General features: G+C 34.2%; 2 protein-coding genes across 8 annotated transcripts in view; one reads left to right on the forward strand and one right to left on the reverse strand.

Annotated features, from left to right (window-relative positions):
- LOC141426402 (pseudouridylate synthase RPUSD2-like) overlaps window positions 1-22,101 on the reverse strand; it is a 469,933-nt gene that overhangs the window by 178,245 nt on the left and 269,587 nt on the right. The window lies entirely within an intron of this gene.
- On the forward strand, window positions 990-11,625 carry LOC141426399 (uncharacterized). 4 transcript variants are annotated; one of them, XM_074085276.1, is made up of 7 exons: window positions 990-3,570; window positions 3,717-3,846; window positions 5,838-6,103; window positions 6,818-6,996; window positions 7,865-8,024; window positions 9,322-9,443; window positions 9,889-11,625. In XM_074085276.1, the coding sequence occupies exons 3-7, from the start codon at window positions 5,920-5,922 to the stop codon at window positions 10,213-10,215; spliced, it is 972 nt and encodes a 323-aa protein (XP_073941377.1). In that variant the 5' UTR covers window positions 990-3,570; window positions 3,717-3,846; window positions 5,838-5,919; the 3' UTR covers window positions 10,216-11,625. The 4 variants fall into 4 exon arrangements, with proteins under 4 accessions (XP_073941377.1, XP_073941380.1, XP_073941379.1 ...); XM_074085279.1 differs by lacking the exon at window positions 3,717-3,846; XM_074085278.1 differs by lacking the exon at window positions 990-3,570 and having other exon boundaries at window positions 3,583-3,846.

The raw sequence follows: 22,101 nt of genomic DNA on the forward strand, positions 1-22,101 counted from the left end.
TATACAGAGATATAGCTAATGTAGAAATATTTACTCAAAACGCGGTGTATGTTATTTGTGTAATGCGCAAAAAGCTTGAATATTGCTTTAAAACTCGAATGTCTGCAACTCTCTGATAGTAAAGGATGTGGTGCATTTATATTCATTTTTATTCGTTACGTGTTAACATAAAAATACTGCGGTCTGAATTCAGTTTCCTGTAATTCACATGATATAAACGATGGTGTGGTTAGCATGTTTGTATACAGCTTAGGATAATTCGTCAACTGATTAGACCGTTTCCAAATTTGTTGAAAACGTTGGTGTAGTCAGCCACTGTGGTGTTTAACGTCATTCTCATATACCCTATAAACACGGTAAAAAATGAAAATGAAATCGCCAAGCATTACGTAAAAAGCCGAGGTGAATAAACAATAACGCGCACCCCGTGCCATCAGCGTCACTGCGCCACTGACCCAAATAGTGGCACAATGTCGCAAAATGCCCAACCCCTGACGATAAGGGCACTGGAAACGTTCCTTGGACCAATATTTTTCAAGGATGGATGATATCATCTACGTACACGGTTGCATAGAACAGAATGTACGTAACGATAACATTATGCCAATATTTGAAAGAGAAACAAGAAGACATCATCTCATCTCGGTTTATATACATCCTACTGCAGCGCTTAGGTTTCTTGTCAGAATAAGAAGACTTGGGCCATAAATATCATACGGTCCCAGTGTGGATTTAGAAACTTCACACATCATTTAATTTCTTTGTTGGTCTGTTCAGGTTTCTTCACCGAAAAACTCGAAAAGTCATGTTCGGACTCACGACCTTTTGCTTGGGCGCCCATTGGTCAAAGCACTAGGCTACTGTGAAACGAAACAAAAACAATGCCTTTAAAGTCCGCTCGTGTGCCTGCTATTACATAAAAAAAAGTCTGGCTAATATAATGCATTCTTATTTCAAGATTTTAATAACTAAAATTACTACACAGAAAAAAAAGATGTCTTATTTCAAAACGCAAAACTCTCTCAAGCACTGTTTGTTGAAGTGAGAAATATAAATCTTCATCAAATAAATATATCTCAACTCAACAATATCACATTTTTTAAAGAAAGAACCTAAATTAGTTAGTTCAATCTTCATATACTTTTGTGGCAAAATGGACAAATTTGAGTAAAATAATTAATTGATTTGCAACAAAACGCTACAGCGTTTTAACAATAATATCAAATTTCTTGAAAATGTTATTTGATGCAAGTAATCTTCTTTAAAATAAGCATGTACACAATTTTCAAAGAAATATTACTTAATATTTCCTTGAATACTGTTACTTTTTCGGACGAAAACTGCTAATTCTTGGTTTAATATTCACAAGCTACAATCAAGATCTAAAAAGTTTAATATAAAATAGACCACAGTTTTACACCAAGATTCAGTAAATTTTCGGACGAAAACTGCTAACTCTTGGTTTAATAGTCACAAGCTACAGTCAAGATCTAAAAAGTGTAATTTAAAATAGACCACAGTTTTACACCAAGATTCAGTACATTCTTGGTTTGATTTACATTTTATTTGCCATTTTTTCATCAAAAGTTTTAGTATTTCAACCAAGAAACTGCTAACTCTTGGTTTAATATTCACAAGCTACAATCAAGATCTAAAAAGTTTAATTTAAAATAGACCACAGTTTTACACCAAGATTCAGTATATTTTCGGACGAAAACTGCTAACTCTTGGTTTAATAGTCACAAGCTACAGTCAAGATCTAAAAAGTGTAATTTAAAATAGACCACAGTTTTACACCAAGATTCAGTACATTTTCGGACGAAAACTTTTAATTCTTGGTTTAATATTCACAAGCTACAGTCAAGACCTAAAAAGTTTAATTTAAAATAGACCACAGTTTTACACCAAGATTCAGTACATTCTTGGCTTGATTTACATTTTATTTGCCATTTTTTCATGAAAAGTTTTAGTGTTTCAACCAAGAAACATACAAAAATTAGTATTTCAACCAAGAAATATACAAAAATTAGTATTTCAACCAAGAAACACACAATCTTAAAGTAAATAACATTGACGGTGGTATATCTTGTTCATCTCGTGGTGTTGCCATAGTAGAAAATAAAACCCTTATAATGGGACATCCATCATGCTTCACATTATTATTATTAAAGCTAAAATAAAATAAAAAATATGATTGTAAAACCCGCATAGAAAACTTAATTTTGAATTGCCTATTTCAAAACCAACGAATTTAAATAGCATAAAAGTGGCTAAATAGTATAAATAGTTTAAAATTTGTATGACATAATTTATAGTAAAATATTGTATGCAAAAGCAACTTAAGACATTAACAAAATTGGTTGAACCGACTAACATTTTCGGAAAATCCACATCCTACAATAATTAAATAACACCCGTCCAATTAAAATTGACAGATTTACCACTTAAAACAAAAAAATGGCAAAGAATTACCAGTCAAAACAGTCGAATGTGGTACTTCCAACAAAAACAGTTAAAAATGTCCTGTTTAAAATGTCGGTTGTGCCACATAGTTATGACAAAAAAACTTACGAAAAAGCAATTAAAACTGTCGGAACTGTCACATCCGATGCCCAATTTTCAATTTTTATTAAGCAAAATCTAATTTTTAACCGTATAATTAGTAGTTGAAGTATAAAAAAGATTATGCAGGAAGTTAATAATACAATCCTGAGCTTAAGTATATTATGATTTAACTTGCTTTTTCCGTCGATTTGATCGTTGTGGTTAAAATTTTCAGTAACAGGTTTTTTTTTTCATTCGTATTGTAGTAACGGTTACGGAAGCCTACACTGAGAATGGTCCGACGTAAGCAACGTAAAAAAAAATTTTTAACGTCTATGTTTGGGCCCAATAGTCTTCAGCAGACATCTCTTCTCTCCAACCAATCTCTAAGAAAGAAATAAAGACTATTGGGATAAGAAGAGGAAGGATGATAGGACACCTAATGAGGCACGATAGTTTTTTTACGAATATTTTGGAAGGGAAGGGGAAGAGGGGAAGAGGAAGACCCAGAATAAATTATTTCCAACAAATACGTGAGAACGTCAACCAGGATCATACCAGGAGGTCAAAAGGCTGGCGGAAGACAGGGATAAGTGGCAATTACTCCACCGACAAGAGTGCAACTCTTAAATAGAAGAAGAAAAAGGATGTTTGGGCCAGCCTGTATAATCTGACACAACAGTTGCAATCATGCAAACAAAAGATATCATACAAGATTGTGTGAAATTTGAGCAAACAAAAACGATGCCTAAGGCGAACCTGTACAAAAAATAAGTTGATTTTTTTTAATAATATTTTTTGTTTTATATTTTTCCTAAACATAGAAATAAACTCAGGGGGGAATTTTACTACAAAAAGGAGATTTTTTCAACTTGATGCGGGGAATTTCCAAAAGTACCTCTGGCAACACTTTGCTGGAGCCAGAGAGAACCCCCGCCCGTCCATTTTGTTTGTGTTGTGTTGTGTATTTGAATTGTGGGCGTTCGTTTGCTGTGCTGCTGGCTGTTTGTGCATAAAAATTAAAAGGTAAGTAAAGATTATCATTTCATTACGGATAAGTGGATGACGTCAGTCGATTTATTGTCAGAAGTTTGTCTATTCACTTGGTACATAAGTAATTAGGTCTCGCTTGACCATTCTTTTGTGTTCTTATATTTTTGTGTTTGTCCTAGGCTGACTTCCACAATAGAAGTTTCGCTTATACTTTGCCACGCGACCTATGATCTCCGGTAAAAATGGACGAAACAGTCCTTCTTCTAAGGAAATGGAGCATTTCTGAAGAAATCATCAAGAATTTCCTTGGTAAATACCCAAATCTAATCCAAATTCCAATTTAATGTAATCTTGTTATTAATTAGTTACTTGCATTCGTAGATTCAAGCTTTAGTTAGCAGGTTTGTTATATAGTAAACAGTCTTAAGAATCGAATATTATATCCGCAACGTAATGCTTATCTTGATTTAATGCCAAGATTATCTGATTATCGACGAGAATAGTCGGTTCTCCAGCCCTAGCACGGTAAGGTTTATCGACCCATTTTATCTACCAATGACTCCAAGGAAATATATAAAATGGATAGATAAACCAACTGTGCTAGGGTCTCGGGTCTCAGGCCTCAGGTGAATATTATATAGGTAAACAGGGCTTATGTACTCGTATTCGTGGCTAAATGATGAGGTGAGTAAAAAAGAATTAGATGTGTAAGAAGTGTTGACGTCATAACACATACAGCCTAGGTTGTATCTATAGCGGCAAACTGCTAAAATGCACAGCCAGTCTCTCGGTTTGGTCTTTGCCGTAGTCTAAACTAATGATATTTATTATATTTTTTTAGATAATGACATATCTATAGAGAACTTCAAGGATTTGACAGATACTTATCTCAAGGAACTATGTCCTCACATAGGACAAAGAATTATATTAAGAAACAATATTCAAGATTTGTTGGAGTCCGTTGCTACTACTGAAGCATTATCTGAAAACACAGTTTACACCAATCATGAATCACATTCGTCTGCTAGAACTAACAAAGAAGTCTCAGGAGACAGTTTCTCAAGTCTTCCAATTCTGGATGACATCACAAATATTTTAGAGGACATAAATAGACCCCCTCTTCCGGATTTTGACATCAACACACTGTTGCAAACATCTGCCCATGGAAGCAGCATTCTTAATTATTATAAAAGATATCAATGTCTCAATGCTAAGAAACGCAATATACTTGTAGACATTATTATAAAACATATATATACATATATAGTGAACAAGTAATAACAAATTCAGTTATAAAGTAGTAGATATTGTAGAACAAAAAAAACTTCACTTTTATTATATTAGCGAAGTTTTATGCTGAATCCTACAAAATATCCTTCTCCAGTTCCTACCGTGTTCCTGTCTCATGCCACCTTTATCCAGTAAACCTGCTTGCCTCTGTAAGTCCGCACTGTCTGCACTCAGTGTCCTATGACTCTTATCTTTCCACTGTTATCCTAGATATGACCAGCCCATATTCTTATTATTCATATTATGCTTGCCTTGAGGTATCCTCCTAGTTAGAATTTAGATCTTTGTATACCTAAGTAAAGTTTAGTTCAGGTTTCAGTCATTCATAATGATACAGTTTTGACAACAGACTGCTATTGCAATACTTGACAACATTTGTTTTTAGGGTTCCGTACCTCAAAAGGAAAAACGGAACCCTTAAAGGATCACTTCACATCACTCGCGCATCAAGGGTTCCGAACAAATTTGTCTTGTCTGTCTGTCCGTCTGTCACAGCCAATTTTCTCCGAAACGAATAAACCAATCAAGTTGAAAATTGGTACACATATGTAAGTCGGGGACCCAAAGACAAAACTTGTAACATAAATTAATGAGTTTTAAACATGAGAGGCCGTTTTGGGAGGTAAATTAGCGTTTAACGTCTGTTTTTTGCCAATTTTTGGTAAAAACAGACTTAAAGAAATATGTTGAAATGTCATAGGCTCATAAGTTTTTCATACTAAAATAATAAAGAGGAAAGATTTGTTTGAGTGATTGTTTGTTTGATTGTTCGTATTGAAATTGGCTGTGGCAGACGGACAGACAGACAAGACAAATTTCTTCGGAACCCTTGATGCGCGAGTCCGACTCGCACTTGACCGGTTTTTCTTATCAGACCCAGGCTCAAGTCCTTAATTATAGTAGTTTTGTACAATGTTTGTATAGTAGTTGTATTTAGATTGTAGTTGCATGTTAGTACATAACTTTGTTTTCGAAATACAAAGTAATTAAAATATTACTTTCATTTTCAGTAAACTAAGAGCAGAGGATTACAACTTGATTGCAGCAAGGATTGTATCTCTCTTTCCAAGCGAAAACATTGGGACTTATTTCATGAGAGCGGTTCCAACTGCAAAGTCTATCAGTGGAAAATATATTCCGGCTAAAGGCAAATTAGTTGATAAAGTTCGGAACCTGCTGTATATATCTGGAGAGAAACACCGGAGGCCAAAATCAACACAGAGAATACCAGAAAATGAGCTGGAGAATGAGCCGAAAAATCTTTCCTTGATGATAGGTTTGTAATTATACTGTATTTATGTTTCCACGGCTAATTCATTGGACCAATTTCGTTGAAATTTTGCACTATTTTTAACTCCCGGCGCAAAAAGAGGGGTGTTATAAGTTTAACGTGTCTCTGTGTATCTGTCTGTGGTATCTATCTCCCAAACGGATGAACCGATTTTCGTTTTTTTTTTTTTTGTGTCATAGTTAATTTTATCCCGAGTGTTTGTTACATGTCCTGTGTCACTGATATTTGTATGTATATCACTTTATTGTACAATAATATCTGTGTACAGTCACGGATTTTAATTGTTAGGCCACTGTGAAGTTTTTTAAATTTGCAGTATTATGGCATTCACAAGCATTTACATTTTAGCCAGCTCAATAGTATAGCAAACAACTAAATTAAAATTCCTAAAGTGGCCTAATAATTAAAATCCCTGACTGTACATACCTATTTTTGTTTCAGTCTGTGGTATATATACATATTGGTGTCCTTGACTATAAGATATATATAATTAACTTTTTTTTTATACAATAAGGAAAGCAAACAATTAAGTGAATCACCTGATGCTAAGTGATCACTGATCACCGCTGCCCATAGACATCCGCAACCCCAAAGGGATTGCAGATGTGTTGCCAATCTAGACTGCTAAGGTGAAATGCCTCTTGTGCCTATAATTTTTTTTTTTATTAATATTGTGACTTTAATTCGTTTTTTATTCAGATGCTGCTCACGATGACGACTGTTTGTGGTTGAAAAATAACAATGAGCCATGGGATGAGGTCGTCTTGAGATGGAAAAAAACTAGAAAATACAGGATAGGACAGGAACACATTTTTCCAACAATACACGATTTTTTGGAAAATTGGCCAATATTAAAAGATGCCAAAGGACATGTGCTGGTAATTAAATATTTCTTTTGCTATGCACTATACAAATCATTGAAATTGTTTACATTATTTTTACAGTAAATGTATACTATGTGTGAGAGCCGTAATACTCTGTAATAATAATAGTCTGCAATGTTCCTATCCGAATCTGAGTAATATTTCTCCGACGAAGTAGCAGTACTATTTGTATGATAAATCAGTAGGCTTTTTTTTAATGGCTTTCACCCTTGCTGTTTTGGCAAGGAGTATTTTGCCAATGTCGATGTAGAGACATGACACGCATGAGGAGATAGTCCGGTTTTAATTAAAACTTGTTATTTGGTCAATAATAGAGCCACAGAGTACTTTGTTTTTATTCACGCCGGACTTATTTAATTTTATTGAGATTAAGTGCGCAACCTGTCATGCACATAATACTAACTGCTAACCATATAGATGACTAGTAAATAGATAAGTTATTAACCTTTGCAACGCCACGTCAACTACAAAAGTTGCCACTGACAGTGACACGCCAGGCATCTCTAAGAAGTAACGAGAATGTCAACCTTAAATATGTTAGACTTTGTAGATCTATTTTATCGGTCCCTGTCGTTGAATCAGTGGTGCGGATATATCAGTCATTCATTGGCGTTGAAAGGGTTAAGTACTATAGCTTTTACTTTCGTGAACCATAAGCATTTCAAAGAAGCAAGTGAACCTGCAAGCGTGCCTGCAGGCAAGCAAGTCTAGTTGCTGTCCGTGACTTCATCTGCACACAATTTAATATCACTAATATCCTGATAAAACTATGCAATTTTCCGGGATAAAAAATGTCCTAATATTATTAGGAGTACCATTTTTGGTTTATGAACTATTTATTCAAATGAGTATTGTTTTTCAGATTAATTTGGATTTTGAGGAAATGTATGAAGAACAATCATTAAATTTCTTTAAAAATTGGCACTTTTTCTTTGAAAAGCTCCTGAAGTTGAAACAAGACCAAATTAAAAATGAGACTGGGCTTTCATTATTGGAGACATTGTTTGCTTTAAAAGACGATGGTAAGTATTTAAGTTTATTTTATATATGCACTAGCTTTTATCCACGGCTTCGCTTACGTGTACCATAAGCATTCCAAAGAAGCAATCAATCAAGCCAGAAAGCAAGCAAACCTGCATGCGTGCAAGCAAGCAATTAATGATGATGTTGTTTAACAGTCGGGAACCGGGATAAAAGGTAGTCTATGTCTTTTTACAAGCTTTTTATTAGCTTTACCCCATATAATAAAAGTTTGTTTGTTTGTTTACTTATGTAATAAACACAATAATCTGGTAGTGAATTATTTTTGGTCTGGCCAGGATTGTCTCTGCAGGATACCTCTTCAATGGTGAATGGCATCAACTTGCAGTTTGGTACCTATATAGAGCTCCGTTGACAATGCAAGTTTGATTACCGAATAACCTAGTGGTTAGAGAACCTGACTATAAAGCCTGAGGTTCTTGAGCAGTCAACTGAACAAAAGCTTGTATAATTTTTGTTGACTGTACTTGCATTGTCAACGGAACTCTACACAAGTACCAAATTTCAAGTCTATGCAATTCACCGTTGAAGAGTCCACCAGAAATTCACTACAAGATTATTGTGTTGTCAGAGAATGGTGTTGTTTGCACTTAGTTGTTGTTGTTAGAAACACGCGCTTTTTCACTTGTCTGTCCGTCCATATGTGCACCATTACAGATGCTGGTGGCCCGGCAATGTTACGAATATCGATAGGACTATAAATATATAGCATTGATAGCACAAATTGTGTAATACTATTGACGACTTGCAATAGTATCGATAATATCAATAGCGTATTGTTCATTAAGATTTGATACTTAATATCGATACTATTGGGTAACTTAAGTTTTCTGGAGTGCTCATTATTATATATTTTATTGTTAGCAGACACACAATGGAGTTCAAAACTGTAGCTAGTTTTTTTTATTACTTGCCGTTTTTTAGAAATATTTTTTTGAATGACTGTTTTGACATACCACACGTTTGATCGGATGAATAGAGTTTGCGCCTTTGTCTTCTGTAAAAAAACTAAAAAACGTCGAGTTGACAGCTGACAGTTGTCAAATGCCGCCGTTACCCAACAACAACAAACAAACAAGTGTGTGTGTGTGTTAAGGTATAACAGCGGCATTTGACAACTCACACTCCACTCAGACTGCTCACACTCCAGAAAACTTAAGTTACCCAATTGCCAGTCATCAATAGTATATTATATACATTTTGTGCTTCCTCTCAATTTGCCAATATAGAAACTCATGCAAGAGTTTAAAAATAAACTTTTTTTCGTTTTGGTTTTAGATAAAAAAATTCCAGTACAAATTACATTACTGGGATACCTTATTCCGCCTAAGGGGAGGATATCTCGAAAGATAAAGTTTTCGTCAACGGAGGTGATAGAAAGCCTGATTGTTCGCACAGACGTAAGTTTTGGTTCTCGTTGTTTGTCCCAGTTAAACCTGAAACTACCTAACCTTACTGGCATTAGCCAGTTAAAAAAATTTTTTATTAGTGAAAACTGAAACTGAAAATTATAAAAATTACATCTAATTTCAACACCAAGATGGCGGACATTTATATTTTCTTAAAAATCGATATGGCTCCACACGCACAGAGAGCGGTAGCGGGGTGGCGCGGCGCGGTGGCGGTATTGGTTACAATATTCGATTGCCTCTTTCATACAAGTTCGAATATTAACACCGAAACCGCCACGTGCCGCCCTGCTACCGCTATCTGTGCGTATGGAGCTTAAACCCTAAGGTAGTACGTTTCTGAACCCAACCCAATTTTTGACAACCATTGAATAAATACTTACTAAATTTACTTAATAAATTTGTGCATGTGACTAATCAGCTTATTTTGTTTTAGGACGCCGGAAACATCGACACAATTATCAAAAAAAAAAAAGAAAAATCTGCATCGCGAGTATTACAGTCCGTCCAGCCCTATATCCTTGTGCTCGGAAAGTTGCACGACTTTTCGGCACTTTACATTGTCATTGACGATGTAAAATACTCCTTTGAGTCTGCAGCTAAGGCTTTCGACGTACTGTTTAAAATTTACCACGTGCTACATGCGAAATACCCAGATGCTGCGAATTACTTATATCTCGTAATACAAAAAAAGGTATATGACATTAATACTCAATATGACACAGTTCCGCCACACATAATAGAAATTTTAAACCTGAGCTAAGTCAAAACTTTATACATGTAACCAAAAACCTTTTTTAGTGCAATATTGCGGTACAAACATTCATAAATAACATATGCCCTTAACGTGAAATCTAACTTCTTGAAATAAACAAAATTAAAGCAGGAACCTACGTTGCTTATAATTTATTATCGTACCTTATTATTTATCAATATGTTGTGTCCTGAGTGTCAGAAAAGTTTTATAAATTTTAAAAAGTATATATTACATTTAGACATATCGCATAAAATAACCGACTATTTTTTATGCCCTGTCGCTAATTGCACCCGAACTTACGACACAAAGTATTCCCTAAAAGATCATATGACTGTTTTTCACAAATTATTTACGGAACGAAAACTCGATAGTAATGAAATAGATGCATGTGGATCCATAGAATCTCATAGTTTGAATATGACGGAGCAAGCATATTGTGAACCTAATACAGACGATACGGTTTTATCCACAAATACAAAGCCAATTGATGATTGTGATTATAATTTAGAAGACGAGTTAAATCAATTTCAGAGGGGTCTTAACTCCAATGTTATTGATTTTATAATAAAGCTCTACAGTACGCTTAATTTTCCTCGGAGTAAAGTAAAAAAGTTACTAGAAAGCGTTAAATCATTGCTTGCAAATATTATGTTTCCAGTTAAGGAAATAACTAAAGTCTTGGAAAGCAAAGATAAATTTGATAAAATCGGTTTTAAAACTATGAATCGTGTTTTTGATATGATTGAGAACTGTTTTGACCCATTCGACACAGAACATAAAATCTTAAATTACTTTACTGCGGTTGAAAAATTTGTGCCACCCGAAAAAACTAAAATTGGTGAGTCTAAAGCACCTAAAAGGAAATGTACTATCTTAATGCAACTAAAAGACGAATTTGTGTATCTCATGCCTTTAAAGAAAACGTTGAAATTGTTTTTGGAACTGCCTAACGTTTTAAATACCATATTAGAGTATCAAAGAAACATTAATATTGACGACGGAGTATTACGTAATGTAGTAAATGGAACCCTATGGAAAACGCAAACCGAAAATGTTACTGGTATAGTAATTCCTTAGCTTTTTGCGACCAGCTGCCTATGCAGCTTCGTTCAGCTAGTGGAACGTTGTATATTTCATTTTATAAATAATCTTTTCCTGACTGCTTCTAATGTAGATGATTATTTTTTATTAGTTATAAAATTAAATATAATTCAAATAAATAAAGGAAGAATAGTGAACAATAAATGAAAAATGCAATTTTGTATATTTCAAGAAGTAACATTTTATTTAAACGGTGACACACCATAGTGTATAAGAATTGCCTGTTGTGTCATCACAAATCTATTGCGTAGGCTATAATATGGTTACCTATCACAACCTCGAAAAAATTTAATTCCGAATGATTAAAATCCAAAATTGTATTTTCCGGATGCATTTTATTCTGGAACTGTAAATATTTCAGGATTTTTATATAACACCCTAACCTAACCTAAAGGGTTCTACACGATGGTCCTGAAATAAATCCTGAAATATTTACAGTTTCAGAAAAAATGCATTCGGACAAATGAGGTTTTGAAATTTAATCATTCGGAATTTTAATTTTTCGAGGTTGTGATAATATGTAATTTTAATGTATATGATTGTTTTTCGTATACTGCTCAAAATAATATAAGCCACCTGCATATTTCTGGTTTATTGTATGACTGATTTCATATTAATCCAAATAAGTGAAACAATTGACAAATTAATTAATGTTTGCTAGCTTAATTAACTACACAATTTATTTTAAATAAGTTTATTACTGTTTAATATAAATTTCACGTAACGACCAAATTACTGGTGGCTCTTATTTTCTTTTGAGTAGTATACGACTATAATAAATACATTATTACTTTATCAATAGTGAATAAAAAATTAAAAATTCATTTTTTTACAAATAAAATTTTATTTCAACGATGGCATTCACAATGCTGTAAAGAATTGCCTGTTGTGTCACCGCAAATCTATTGTGTAGGGTATAGGGTGTAATGTTGTATAAAACTAAAGGGGCGATCACTACTACATTTACATTTTATTGTTCGCAGAATTACCTAGTATGTCTATAAGGTGAGTCTTGTGATTAGAACTATCTGGTTATTTACAAACCAACCTATATAACTCCTTTAGGGTCACTGTTCTGAACAAAGACAGGCGTGATACTGTTCTTCATAGAGTAATATCGCACCTGTTATTGTTTAAAATAGTGATCCTAGAGGGAGTTATTTAAGTTACTTGCAATTACAAGACTCCTCATTTTCTTTTTTGGTCCGAGGCTAAAGTTAGTTTGTATTTTAATTCTTAATCACCAGTGACTTATTAATAATTATTAATACTTAAGTAAATCATAATCATGTTGATGTAAATAAACCACTAAAGAAATATTTTTTTGTCAAGTCAGTAATAGAAGTCGATGAGCCGTTGTGGAGCTCAAAATGGTCTATCTACACACGACTATTATATACTGCCAAGGAAAAGAGAGCGTGAGGATTATTTTGAGCTCCACATACTTTTATTCACTTCTGCTACTGAATGTACCTAGTGATGATGGTTGCACGTTGTTTTGTAGACAGATTTTTCACATAATTTCATTTTATAGAAATTAATTCCCATATTCTCATTTCATAGAATGATCAATTCAAATACTATCTTGAATCGTATGCAAACGTTTCATAGATGTTTCATTTCATAGAAAGCTATTTTCTGGGTTATTTTCTTAACTTTTTGATTGAAATATAAATCTAACCTAACCTATTTAACTATCAATAAATTTATCCTGAAATGTGAAATAGCTTTCTATGAAATGAAACATCTATGAAACGTTTGTATATGATTCAAGATGGTATGTGAATTGATCATTCTATGAAATGAGAATATGGGAATTAATTTCTATAAAATTAAATTATGTGAAAAATCTGTCTGTATATAAACAAGGGACACCAGTGATGATAAGTACATGGAAGGAAAATTTATGTATAATTTTTGTCATTTTCATAATCATTAATTAGTGATCATAGGTTAGTGATTGTTTTTCGTATAATAAATACATCTATTACTTTCTCTATTACGTATTTCGTTTATTTTTGTCAGTGTCCAACGTCACAGTTTTTTGTGTAATTCTGGATAGTTTTCTAAAAACTAAACGTGTATTTAGCTAATTAAACAATATGTAGGCAAAGGCAGGAATTTATTCGGTACAATTATGTTTATATGAAAGGCTTATCCAGATTTCGCTTATTGCCAATGAGAATATAATTAATAAAAAGTTTAGTTGCGCTATTATTAATATTGCTGGTGTGGAAGATCAGTAATACTAATAATTGCAACAACCTCATTTAATTTTGCAGTTAGGCCACATACACCTGTAAGTTTTAGTAAAGTAAGCAGCTTCCGTAACGAAATTACGACAAATTTACTAGTGTTAACGCCTTTGTAAGTAGCTTACCGTAATTTTTCAACTTACGTGAGTAGTGAAAGTTTACGGTAAGCTACTTACAAAGGCATTTACTTTAGTAAATTAAATTTGTCATAAGTTCATTACGGATGCTGCTTACGTTACTAAAACTTACAGGTGTAAAGGCAGTCTGTATTGACTTACTGTTTCTCGATTCAAATATTTCCAGAATTACAGGAAAAATCGAACCTCTCCCAACAAGTAACAATGGACTTGAAGCAAGACATAAATATATCTTACTTCAAAAAACAATGGACTTGAAGCAAGATATAAATATATCTTACTTCAAAAATGAATGGACTTGAAGCAAGACATAAATATATCTTACTTCAAAAAACAATGGACTTGAAGCAAGATATAAATATATCTTACTTCAAAATTAATGGACTTGAAGCAAGACATAAATATATCTTACTTCAAAAAACAATGGACTTGAAGCAAGACATAGATATATCTTACTACAATAAACAATGGACTTGAAGCAAGAGATAAATATATCTTACTTCAAAATACAATACTCTCTACTCAAGATAACAATGAAATCAAACCAAAAGATTCCATTACTTGGATAAAGATTCAAGTATTAAACCAAAACATTTACTGACTTCAATAAAAAGTTTAAACTATTTATTTCAAGTAATATTCTTTCTTGTTTAATAAGAAAGATGTTTTGATTAGAGATTGAATATTTATAATTTAAAAGATAATTGTTTTGGTTCAAGAAATTTTACTTCTCACATTAAGAAATTATCATCTTTAAAGTCATTGGGTGAATATCAAACAAGAATTAAAGTTACTTGGTACAAGTTAAAGTAAAGTTCAGTTTGATACTCACTGTTTCACATTAGAAACAACAATTTAATTCAAGTACTGGAAGTCATTACTTTGAGACTGATTGTTTCAATTCAAGAGTTTTAATTCTCACATTAAGAAATATCATCTTTAAAGTAATTGGGTGAATATGAAACCAAGAACTAAAGTTACTTGATATAAGTAACACTGTTTCACATTAAGAAACAACAATTTAATTCCAAGTACTGTTAGTCATTATTTCGAGACTGACAAATTCTTATTATGAGTAATATAACTATAATGCAATTAAGAGACAATACTTCTTTGTGTTAAGAATTTGTGAATTTGTTTCTGAATAACAATTTTCATGAAACAAAACAGTCTCACTCTTGGAATAAACATTATTTTTTTAAAAAAAGAGTGTTTTCTGACTTGCAAAAAGAGATTTAATAGTTGGAGGAAGTAATAAACTTCGAATTTTATGTCTTATTACAAGCAATTTGTGTCTTCCTGATATAGAAAACAGGATATGTCTTGAACGAAATAGGTTTATTTGGTTGAAGAGATCTTTTTTTTTCTGTGTACAATTGTTATTGATTTATATATGGAGCAATAGCTTAATTCAATACTTCAAATGGCTCCGATATGCTCTTGCCCGGTTATTTATTTGAAAGAATTCAGTTTTAAGTTAATAAAGGTTTTTTTATTTCTTATCATCTATTGGTTTTAATTTATTTTTATTAAAGATACGTCGTGCCACCGTAGTTCCCCGGCAAACTGACATGACGGCCCTTGGCTGATAGCGGCAACATATTGCCGTCTCATAATTCGGAAACCCTGCAATAATATATACATTTCTCTTTCTCAAAATCATAAAAAAAATCATTCATTGCTGTGCGTATCGTTAAAGTTCTCGATTCATTGCTTTAAAAAAATATGGTCAAAGGGTTAAAAAAAGTCTTCACGCGCCAAAAATATGCACCATGCAAAAATCAAAAATACTTATTATCTTTCTCTAATTGTAAGTTAACACCTTTAGACACCCGCAACGTCATAGGAGTGCTGATGCGCTTTTAACTTAGAGGACCAAGATAGAATGCATCTTATGTTGGTAACACCGGCTATTTTACACTCCATGTTGCACACAGTACCTAACTAACGTATGTACTGCTGCTTGGCAGCTGATTTAACGAATGTAATGACGAAGCAATACAATGGCTAGATAGCCGTGTCACTTTTTAGATTTTAATTTGATATTTTATTTTGAGATTTGGGCATCTTAATAAATTAGATCAATTTTCGATAGGTACGTCAAAAATCATTCCCACTTTACTTGTAGAAGAGGTAGGTACTTAACCTATTAAAAATATATATTAATACCAGCCTGTTGCCCGTGACCCGGACTCCGTATGTATTGAATTCTTTTATCGCTATCCCGCGTAAACTTTGCAATTTTCCTTGATAAAAGCTATCCTATGTCCTTTACTAGGACTCAAACTATCTGTACACCGAGTTTCATCTAAATCGGTTCAGCGGTTGAGACGTGATAACTTGATAAGGTAACAAACAAGCAGACTTACAAAATTTCGCATTTATTTATAATATTAGTGGGATCTATAAGTACAGGTATACTCTTTGATACACCTAGTGCCATCCACGAAGACGCGTGATTTTGTCAAAACTAGCCATTAATGACATTGTAATAAGAACCACGCACGGCACGCGTCATCGTGAATGACTCTTCCTATAATGGGATAAACTCAATATTACATTTTTAAGCTATTATAGTTACCTGTTTCACCATCCATTAATTAATCTTATTTGACGGATAAATTTGGTGCCGTCTCTGTTTGTTTTGTTGGAATAGACCGAGACGGCATCCCATTTTTCTGTCAGTTAGAATTAATCAATGGATTGAAACAGCCCCTTAATCTTCTAGACTAGAGGATTATCTGATAGAAATCTACTTATCTAAATGTTATTTTAGTCGTATCACGTATATCCGTGCATATGCAGCTTTCAAGCGCTATCAGTCTCTAAGCTAAGCCGCATATAGTTGGACGGACGGACATAATGGAACTATTACGAGTATATTATATTATACAAGTGTTCTATAGAGGACTATAACCTAACCAACAAAAAGTTGGAAGCCCCTGACTTTGATCTCAAAAACGGCTGAACCGATTTTAATAAATATGATTTTGATTTATATAATGTTTATCCGTTGCCTAGTACCCATAGTACAAGCTTTGCTTAGTCTGGGCCTAGGTCAATTGGTGTCAAGTGTCCCATGATAAAACATGTCTATGAACCATCGCTAGCAAACTTGCTTTTAAATAAAAAAACCGCATTCAAATCGGTCCACCCATTTAAGAGCCACGGTGCCACAGACAGACGGACAAACACACAGACACACATACACAGCGGTCAAACTTATACTTAACACCCTCTTTTTGCATCGGGGATTAAAAAGTGTAATTAGGGAAGAAAAATTTTTGTAAATTACGTTGAAATAATTTAAGAATATTTTTTTAAATTGAATCATGAAAATATGAAACCTTAATAATACTCGTAAATCACAACGTAACTCCGACTACTTAAAATAAAAGCGTATTGCATCCAAAACCATTAATCATTTCTTTAAATTAAACTTTTGTATAATGGTATTTCAGCTCCGAATGCAGCGGGCATTTTTCATAACATAAATGAATCCACTAATATAAATGTTTGTACAAGGGTGTATGTTTTTCACACTAAAACGGTTCGACAGATTTGTATGGAATGTTGAATGTAGATATACTACTTGCTAAGACGATTTTTCGATTCAGTGTTTGTTGCAAAATATTCAACTTTAAAGTGCAAAATTTTCATTGAAATCGAGCGTCCCCCCCCCTCTAAAATCTAAAGCGGTGGTGGAAAATTTGAAATCAGGATGGTAGTAAGTATATTAAACTTTCGAGGAAAACTATAACGGCTAAGTTTCTTGAGAATATTAGTAGTTTATGAGTAGGTAAATAGCAGCCTAAGGTATAAATATACTAAACTTGAAGATTCCGTATAAAATACGAATTCCTTAGAAAAATATTACTTAATTTTTTCGTAATGGCGGAACCCTACTTTGGGCGTGTCCGACACGCTCTTGGCTGTTTTTTTTTTAGTTTCATCTGTCCCGTTGTCTGTCTGTCTGTCTGTAATCAAATCTTGAAAGTTAAATGCGATTCCACTGCGACTGCGACTGCGATTCGACCGCGATTCCGTACCGTCACCGTTTTTTAAGCAGCGGTGTGGCAGCTCCTTAAAGCCGCAGGCTCAGGTCGATGCAGATCTCTGCCAACCGAAGCAACTGAAGGTTTATGAGGATGACAGTTAGACGTCCTACAGCTGATATGATGATGGTTATGAACAGGGGTCGGACAAAAAGTGCCGATGGCGCCAAACCACTTAAAGGATGATTTCAAATGGTATTTTTGATTTTCATAAACAATTATCACTTATCATTTATCAACCTCATTATTAAACGATATGAAATTTATTTTATTCACTGAATTCCATTGATTTATTTACGATTATTTTGTTACTTCATTAATGCTACTTTGTTACTACATGTCACACGGAAGTTTAAATAAAAACATCATCTTGTGTGCAAGATTACGTCATTTTGTCCGATCCCTGGTTATGAACGGTAATGAAATGTTATTTTGTGACGTCCAGCGTCTATCAAACGCGATCGGCATAACAAAGTTCTTCGGTTCTTTTTCACTGTGATTTTTTTATAACTAACGACCGACAGTCACATAACGAAAGTAACGCTTTTTTCCATCTCTAGTGGTAACCTTTCATAACAAACAGTTTACTTACTGAAAGGAAAACGAGATATTAGCATTTTCATGGCACTGTGGCTTGTGCATACTGAATAGTTGCAATTTAGAAAACTAAACGTACGCTTTAATGATAAACCGAACTAAAAGATGACCCTTAAACCATTCTAATTAGGCCACACACCGGTTACGTGGTTTTGTCTTCTTGTTGAAGTTTCATCCAGTGCTTACAACTCAATCATCAGCTCCTATGATACCATAAAAGCTGCCCATTATTGCCAAGTTTCTGTCAATACCAGGATAAGAAGTGGGTGAAAAGTATAAGTTCAAAAGAATCTTGTATGGTATCTGTTATGGAAGTCGAGGTCAAAGATATGTTTACTCTTTACTACCTTGTCGATCTCACTTCATCTTTGAACTTGTGTAAGAAATTTCCATAAGGCGTACGGTGACAAAGTACTAGTGTACAGATTTTATATATATGGCCACTTCCAACAGAGCAACAGCTGGAGGTCTATGGGAAGGCTGTCCATGTTCAACAGCGGACGTCCTATAGCTGATATGAACATTGATGATGATTTTTGATGGCGTTAATTTAGAAACATAATTATTTACGGTTGTAAAAGACTAAGTAATAACGATAGTCTTGAAGTATTTGATACCCCCACGCATTTCTAAGGGAAAAGGATCATGGTAGACAAGTGACGGAGAACCAATCGGACAACGAAGTGATTCTTTCGAGGTTCTTTTTTTTATATTTGCAAGTATGCAAGGAGCCCTAATAATACGTAGACTAAAAACCACATAAGAAGCACAAATACTACCTGAAAAATCCCGCACTTCAATGTAGCCTTCTTTCACCTTCATAAAGTATTCGGCAGCATAGAGTGAAAACCTCGCCGCAATGACGCTGCACCGATGAAATGTCATTTTGACAACATAAAAACATTCTAAAAAACAGCAAAATATAAAAATTCTTGTACAATGACGCGTTCAACGGCAAGCGGTGGTGGCTCTAATATGCTGCAGAGCTACTTTCTGTACTCTGCCCTGCTAGCATTAAAGTTACTAGCGCTGAAGCCTTTAGCTGCGCTCGTGTGTAATCCTGACAAGTTGCAACGCGCAAATCTGAGTGACCTGAAGAACCTTACTCCTTTCTGGATTGTGGCAGCGCTCTACACGACAACTTCGCCAAACGTTGATACAGCGCTCGGTCTTTTCCGCCTCTATTTCGTTGCAAGATGTATAGCAGCCGTAGGTTACGTGCGAAGAATACCTCGCCTCGCAGTCGAAGGCGCCTTCTTTGTGTCTTTCGCCATCACCAGCTTCATGGCAGCTTGGGTAGCCTACACCTACAGAAACTGTTTTTAAGAAGAATATAGCTTATTCCATTTTTTTTTCGTGTTGAAGACTTCTAATGTAAAAGTAATGTAACAACTTTCTTATCAAAGTAAACAAAATACGTCGAGATTTGTTTGGTTTGTTTTGGATTCTAAATCGGTCCCAGCGGATCTATTAAGTACTTCGAACAAATTCTAATAATATAACTGCGAAAGTTTGTGCTTGTGCGTGTTTGTGTTTGTGCGTCCAGACACAAAATTTTGTTCGGACGTCCGTCATATAACGTAAAGTACCTGGGCGACCGAGCTTTGCACGGGAAAACTCTGTAATAAGCGTTTTCCCAGAGATAAGACCAAGCTAGATCGATTATTTTACCCCGAAAACCAACATACATACTAAATTTCATCGAAATCATTGGAGCCGTTTCCGAGATCCCCGTTATAAATATACAAGAATTGCTCGTTTACCTAAAGGTATTAGATATATAGATAAAAATGACGATCCAATTTTTGAGAATTGTCATGGCATTTAGTAAAATCTACTAGAATGTTAGATGTACTTTAATCTGCATTAATATCTGCCACAGCGGAGCATAATATATTGGACGTCCTACCGGTCCTAGAAATGGTTAGAGTCCTATCAGATATTTAAGCACGCTCTGTTGTGTCAGATATTGGTGCTGGTGACTGTACTGGTTTATGCGAGCGAAGCCGCGGGTAAAAGCTAGTATATAACATGTACATATGCAAGGTTGCAGCTTGATACTCGTGATGGTATTTTTCACTGAGAGCCCGTCCAATCCACGCGAGGAGAATTACCAAAGAATTTGTAGAAAGTGCTTGAAAAATTAAACGATCTTTTGTAGTCCCAGACGGTAAGAGCACTTATTTAGGAAAGCTGGTGCAAGGGTAGGAAATTTCTGTTCGCCAAATCGCTGCAATGTCGGATAGATTGCTTGCCGTGCACTTGCAATTTAATTCTTTATCCCTCGCTGTTGCAATTTAATTGTTTCCGAAGTGTTTTCAAAAGTCTGCGGAACACTTTTGCTGACTCCTGCTACGGTGAGTGTTGTGGAATTGTTTTTTTTATAATAATATTTGAAAGAAAGAAAATAAATTTATTTAACGTCATAAAAACATGACAAATAACATAACAATCGATAAACAAACTCTAGCAAGCCTTGACGCTGATTTTTTAATGAGGATGAGGATAAAGATCTAAAAACTAACTAACTAAATAAATTATTTCTTATTAGGGCATTTCTATTTGAAGTTGTACTTTGTAGCTGAGTTTATCTCACCGATTTCAACAAAATTTGGGAGGTGGACTAAATCCATGATTCTGAGCTGTAAAAACAGGGTCTCCAGATGTGTCCCCAAAATATTGTATGGATGTGCCCGTTTTGTTACTTAAATTTATGTTTTTATTTGCTTACCTTGTTTCGGGCATAATTTTAAGTGCTGAATTGTTAGTTTTATTACTGTTTAGTTACCAAGCCATGTCTTTGTTTTGAAGAATATAGATTATATCTATCATCTATCTTGTTACGATTTTTTTTTTTAACAAAACGGAAACGTCCGTACAATATTTTGGGGACACATCTGATGGAGACCCTGTTCTCTGGTGACCCTGCTCATAAACTATTTTATTGCTATTTATTGCATTGAATTATTTGTACTTCATTCGAAGCGATAGACTATATTGGAAGCAGAGCATGTTAGGTATTACATTTTATGTTAGGACTCAGGGTTTTGTCGCTGATGTTCAACTATTATTTTGTGAGTTTTTCTGAATTTATGTGCAGAAATTAGTACAACTATGAGCTTTACGGTGCAGGAATATAATTAATAATAATATAAAAAAATTCATCGTAAGGAAACCTACACACATGTGGAAAGGAATTCAATAGGTAGTGCGTGTGAAGTTCCCTTGAGGTAGATATGTATTTGTATGAATATTACGAATGTTTGTTCTCGAGTGTAAACTTAGACGTTTAACTGTCCCCCGCTGTCGCCACTGTTATGGGACGATACGTTCGTGCATTACAGGTAATGCACAAATTATGTACGGAATCATCCATTTCTGACGTCACGCAGAACGTGGAGAGCTAGTTTGACGGTGCATTACATTGCATGTAATGCACGGACAGTTAAAGTGTTAATATACTTATATTTAAGTTGGTATGTTTTTTTTTCAATGTATAAGTAGGTTTAAATCCGTTACCTACTATACTAATATCTGGCTCAATAAAACGTGCATAAATATCAGATACGACTCTATTTCTAGGGCCGTAGGAACGTGTCAGATATTTTTGCACACTCCGATGTGGCAAATAGAGCAGGTGACTAGGTACTGTACCTACCCACAGTACAATACGATACAATACAAAGACTCTTTATTGTACACCAGACATAGTAAACGATACAGAAAACAGATACACAGAGAAAAAAT

Source organism: Choristoneura fumiferana, chromosome 3 (assembly GCF_025370935.1).
Source record: "Choristoneura fumiferana chromosome 3, NRCan_CFum_1, whole genome shotgun sequence".
NCBI lineage: Eukaryota > Metazoa > Arthropoda > Insecta > Lepidoptera > Tortricidae > Choristoneura > Choristoneura fumiferana.

Coding starts and splice junctions, on each gene's coding strand:
- LOC141426399 (XM_074085275.1), top strand. Junction 6,104..6,817: donor AAATCTTTCCTTGATGATAG/GTTTGTAATTAT, acceptor TTTTTTATTCAG/ATGCTGCTCACGATGACGAC. Junction 9,444..9,888: donor GCCTGATTGTTCGCACAGAC/GTAAGTTTTGGT, acceptor ATTTTGTTTTAG/GACGCCGGAAACATCGACAC.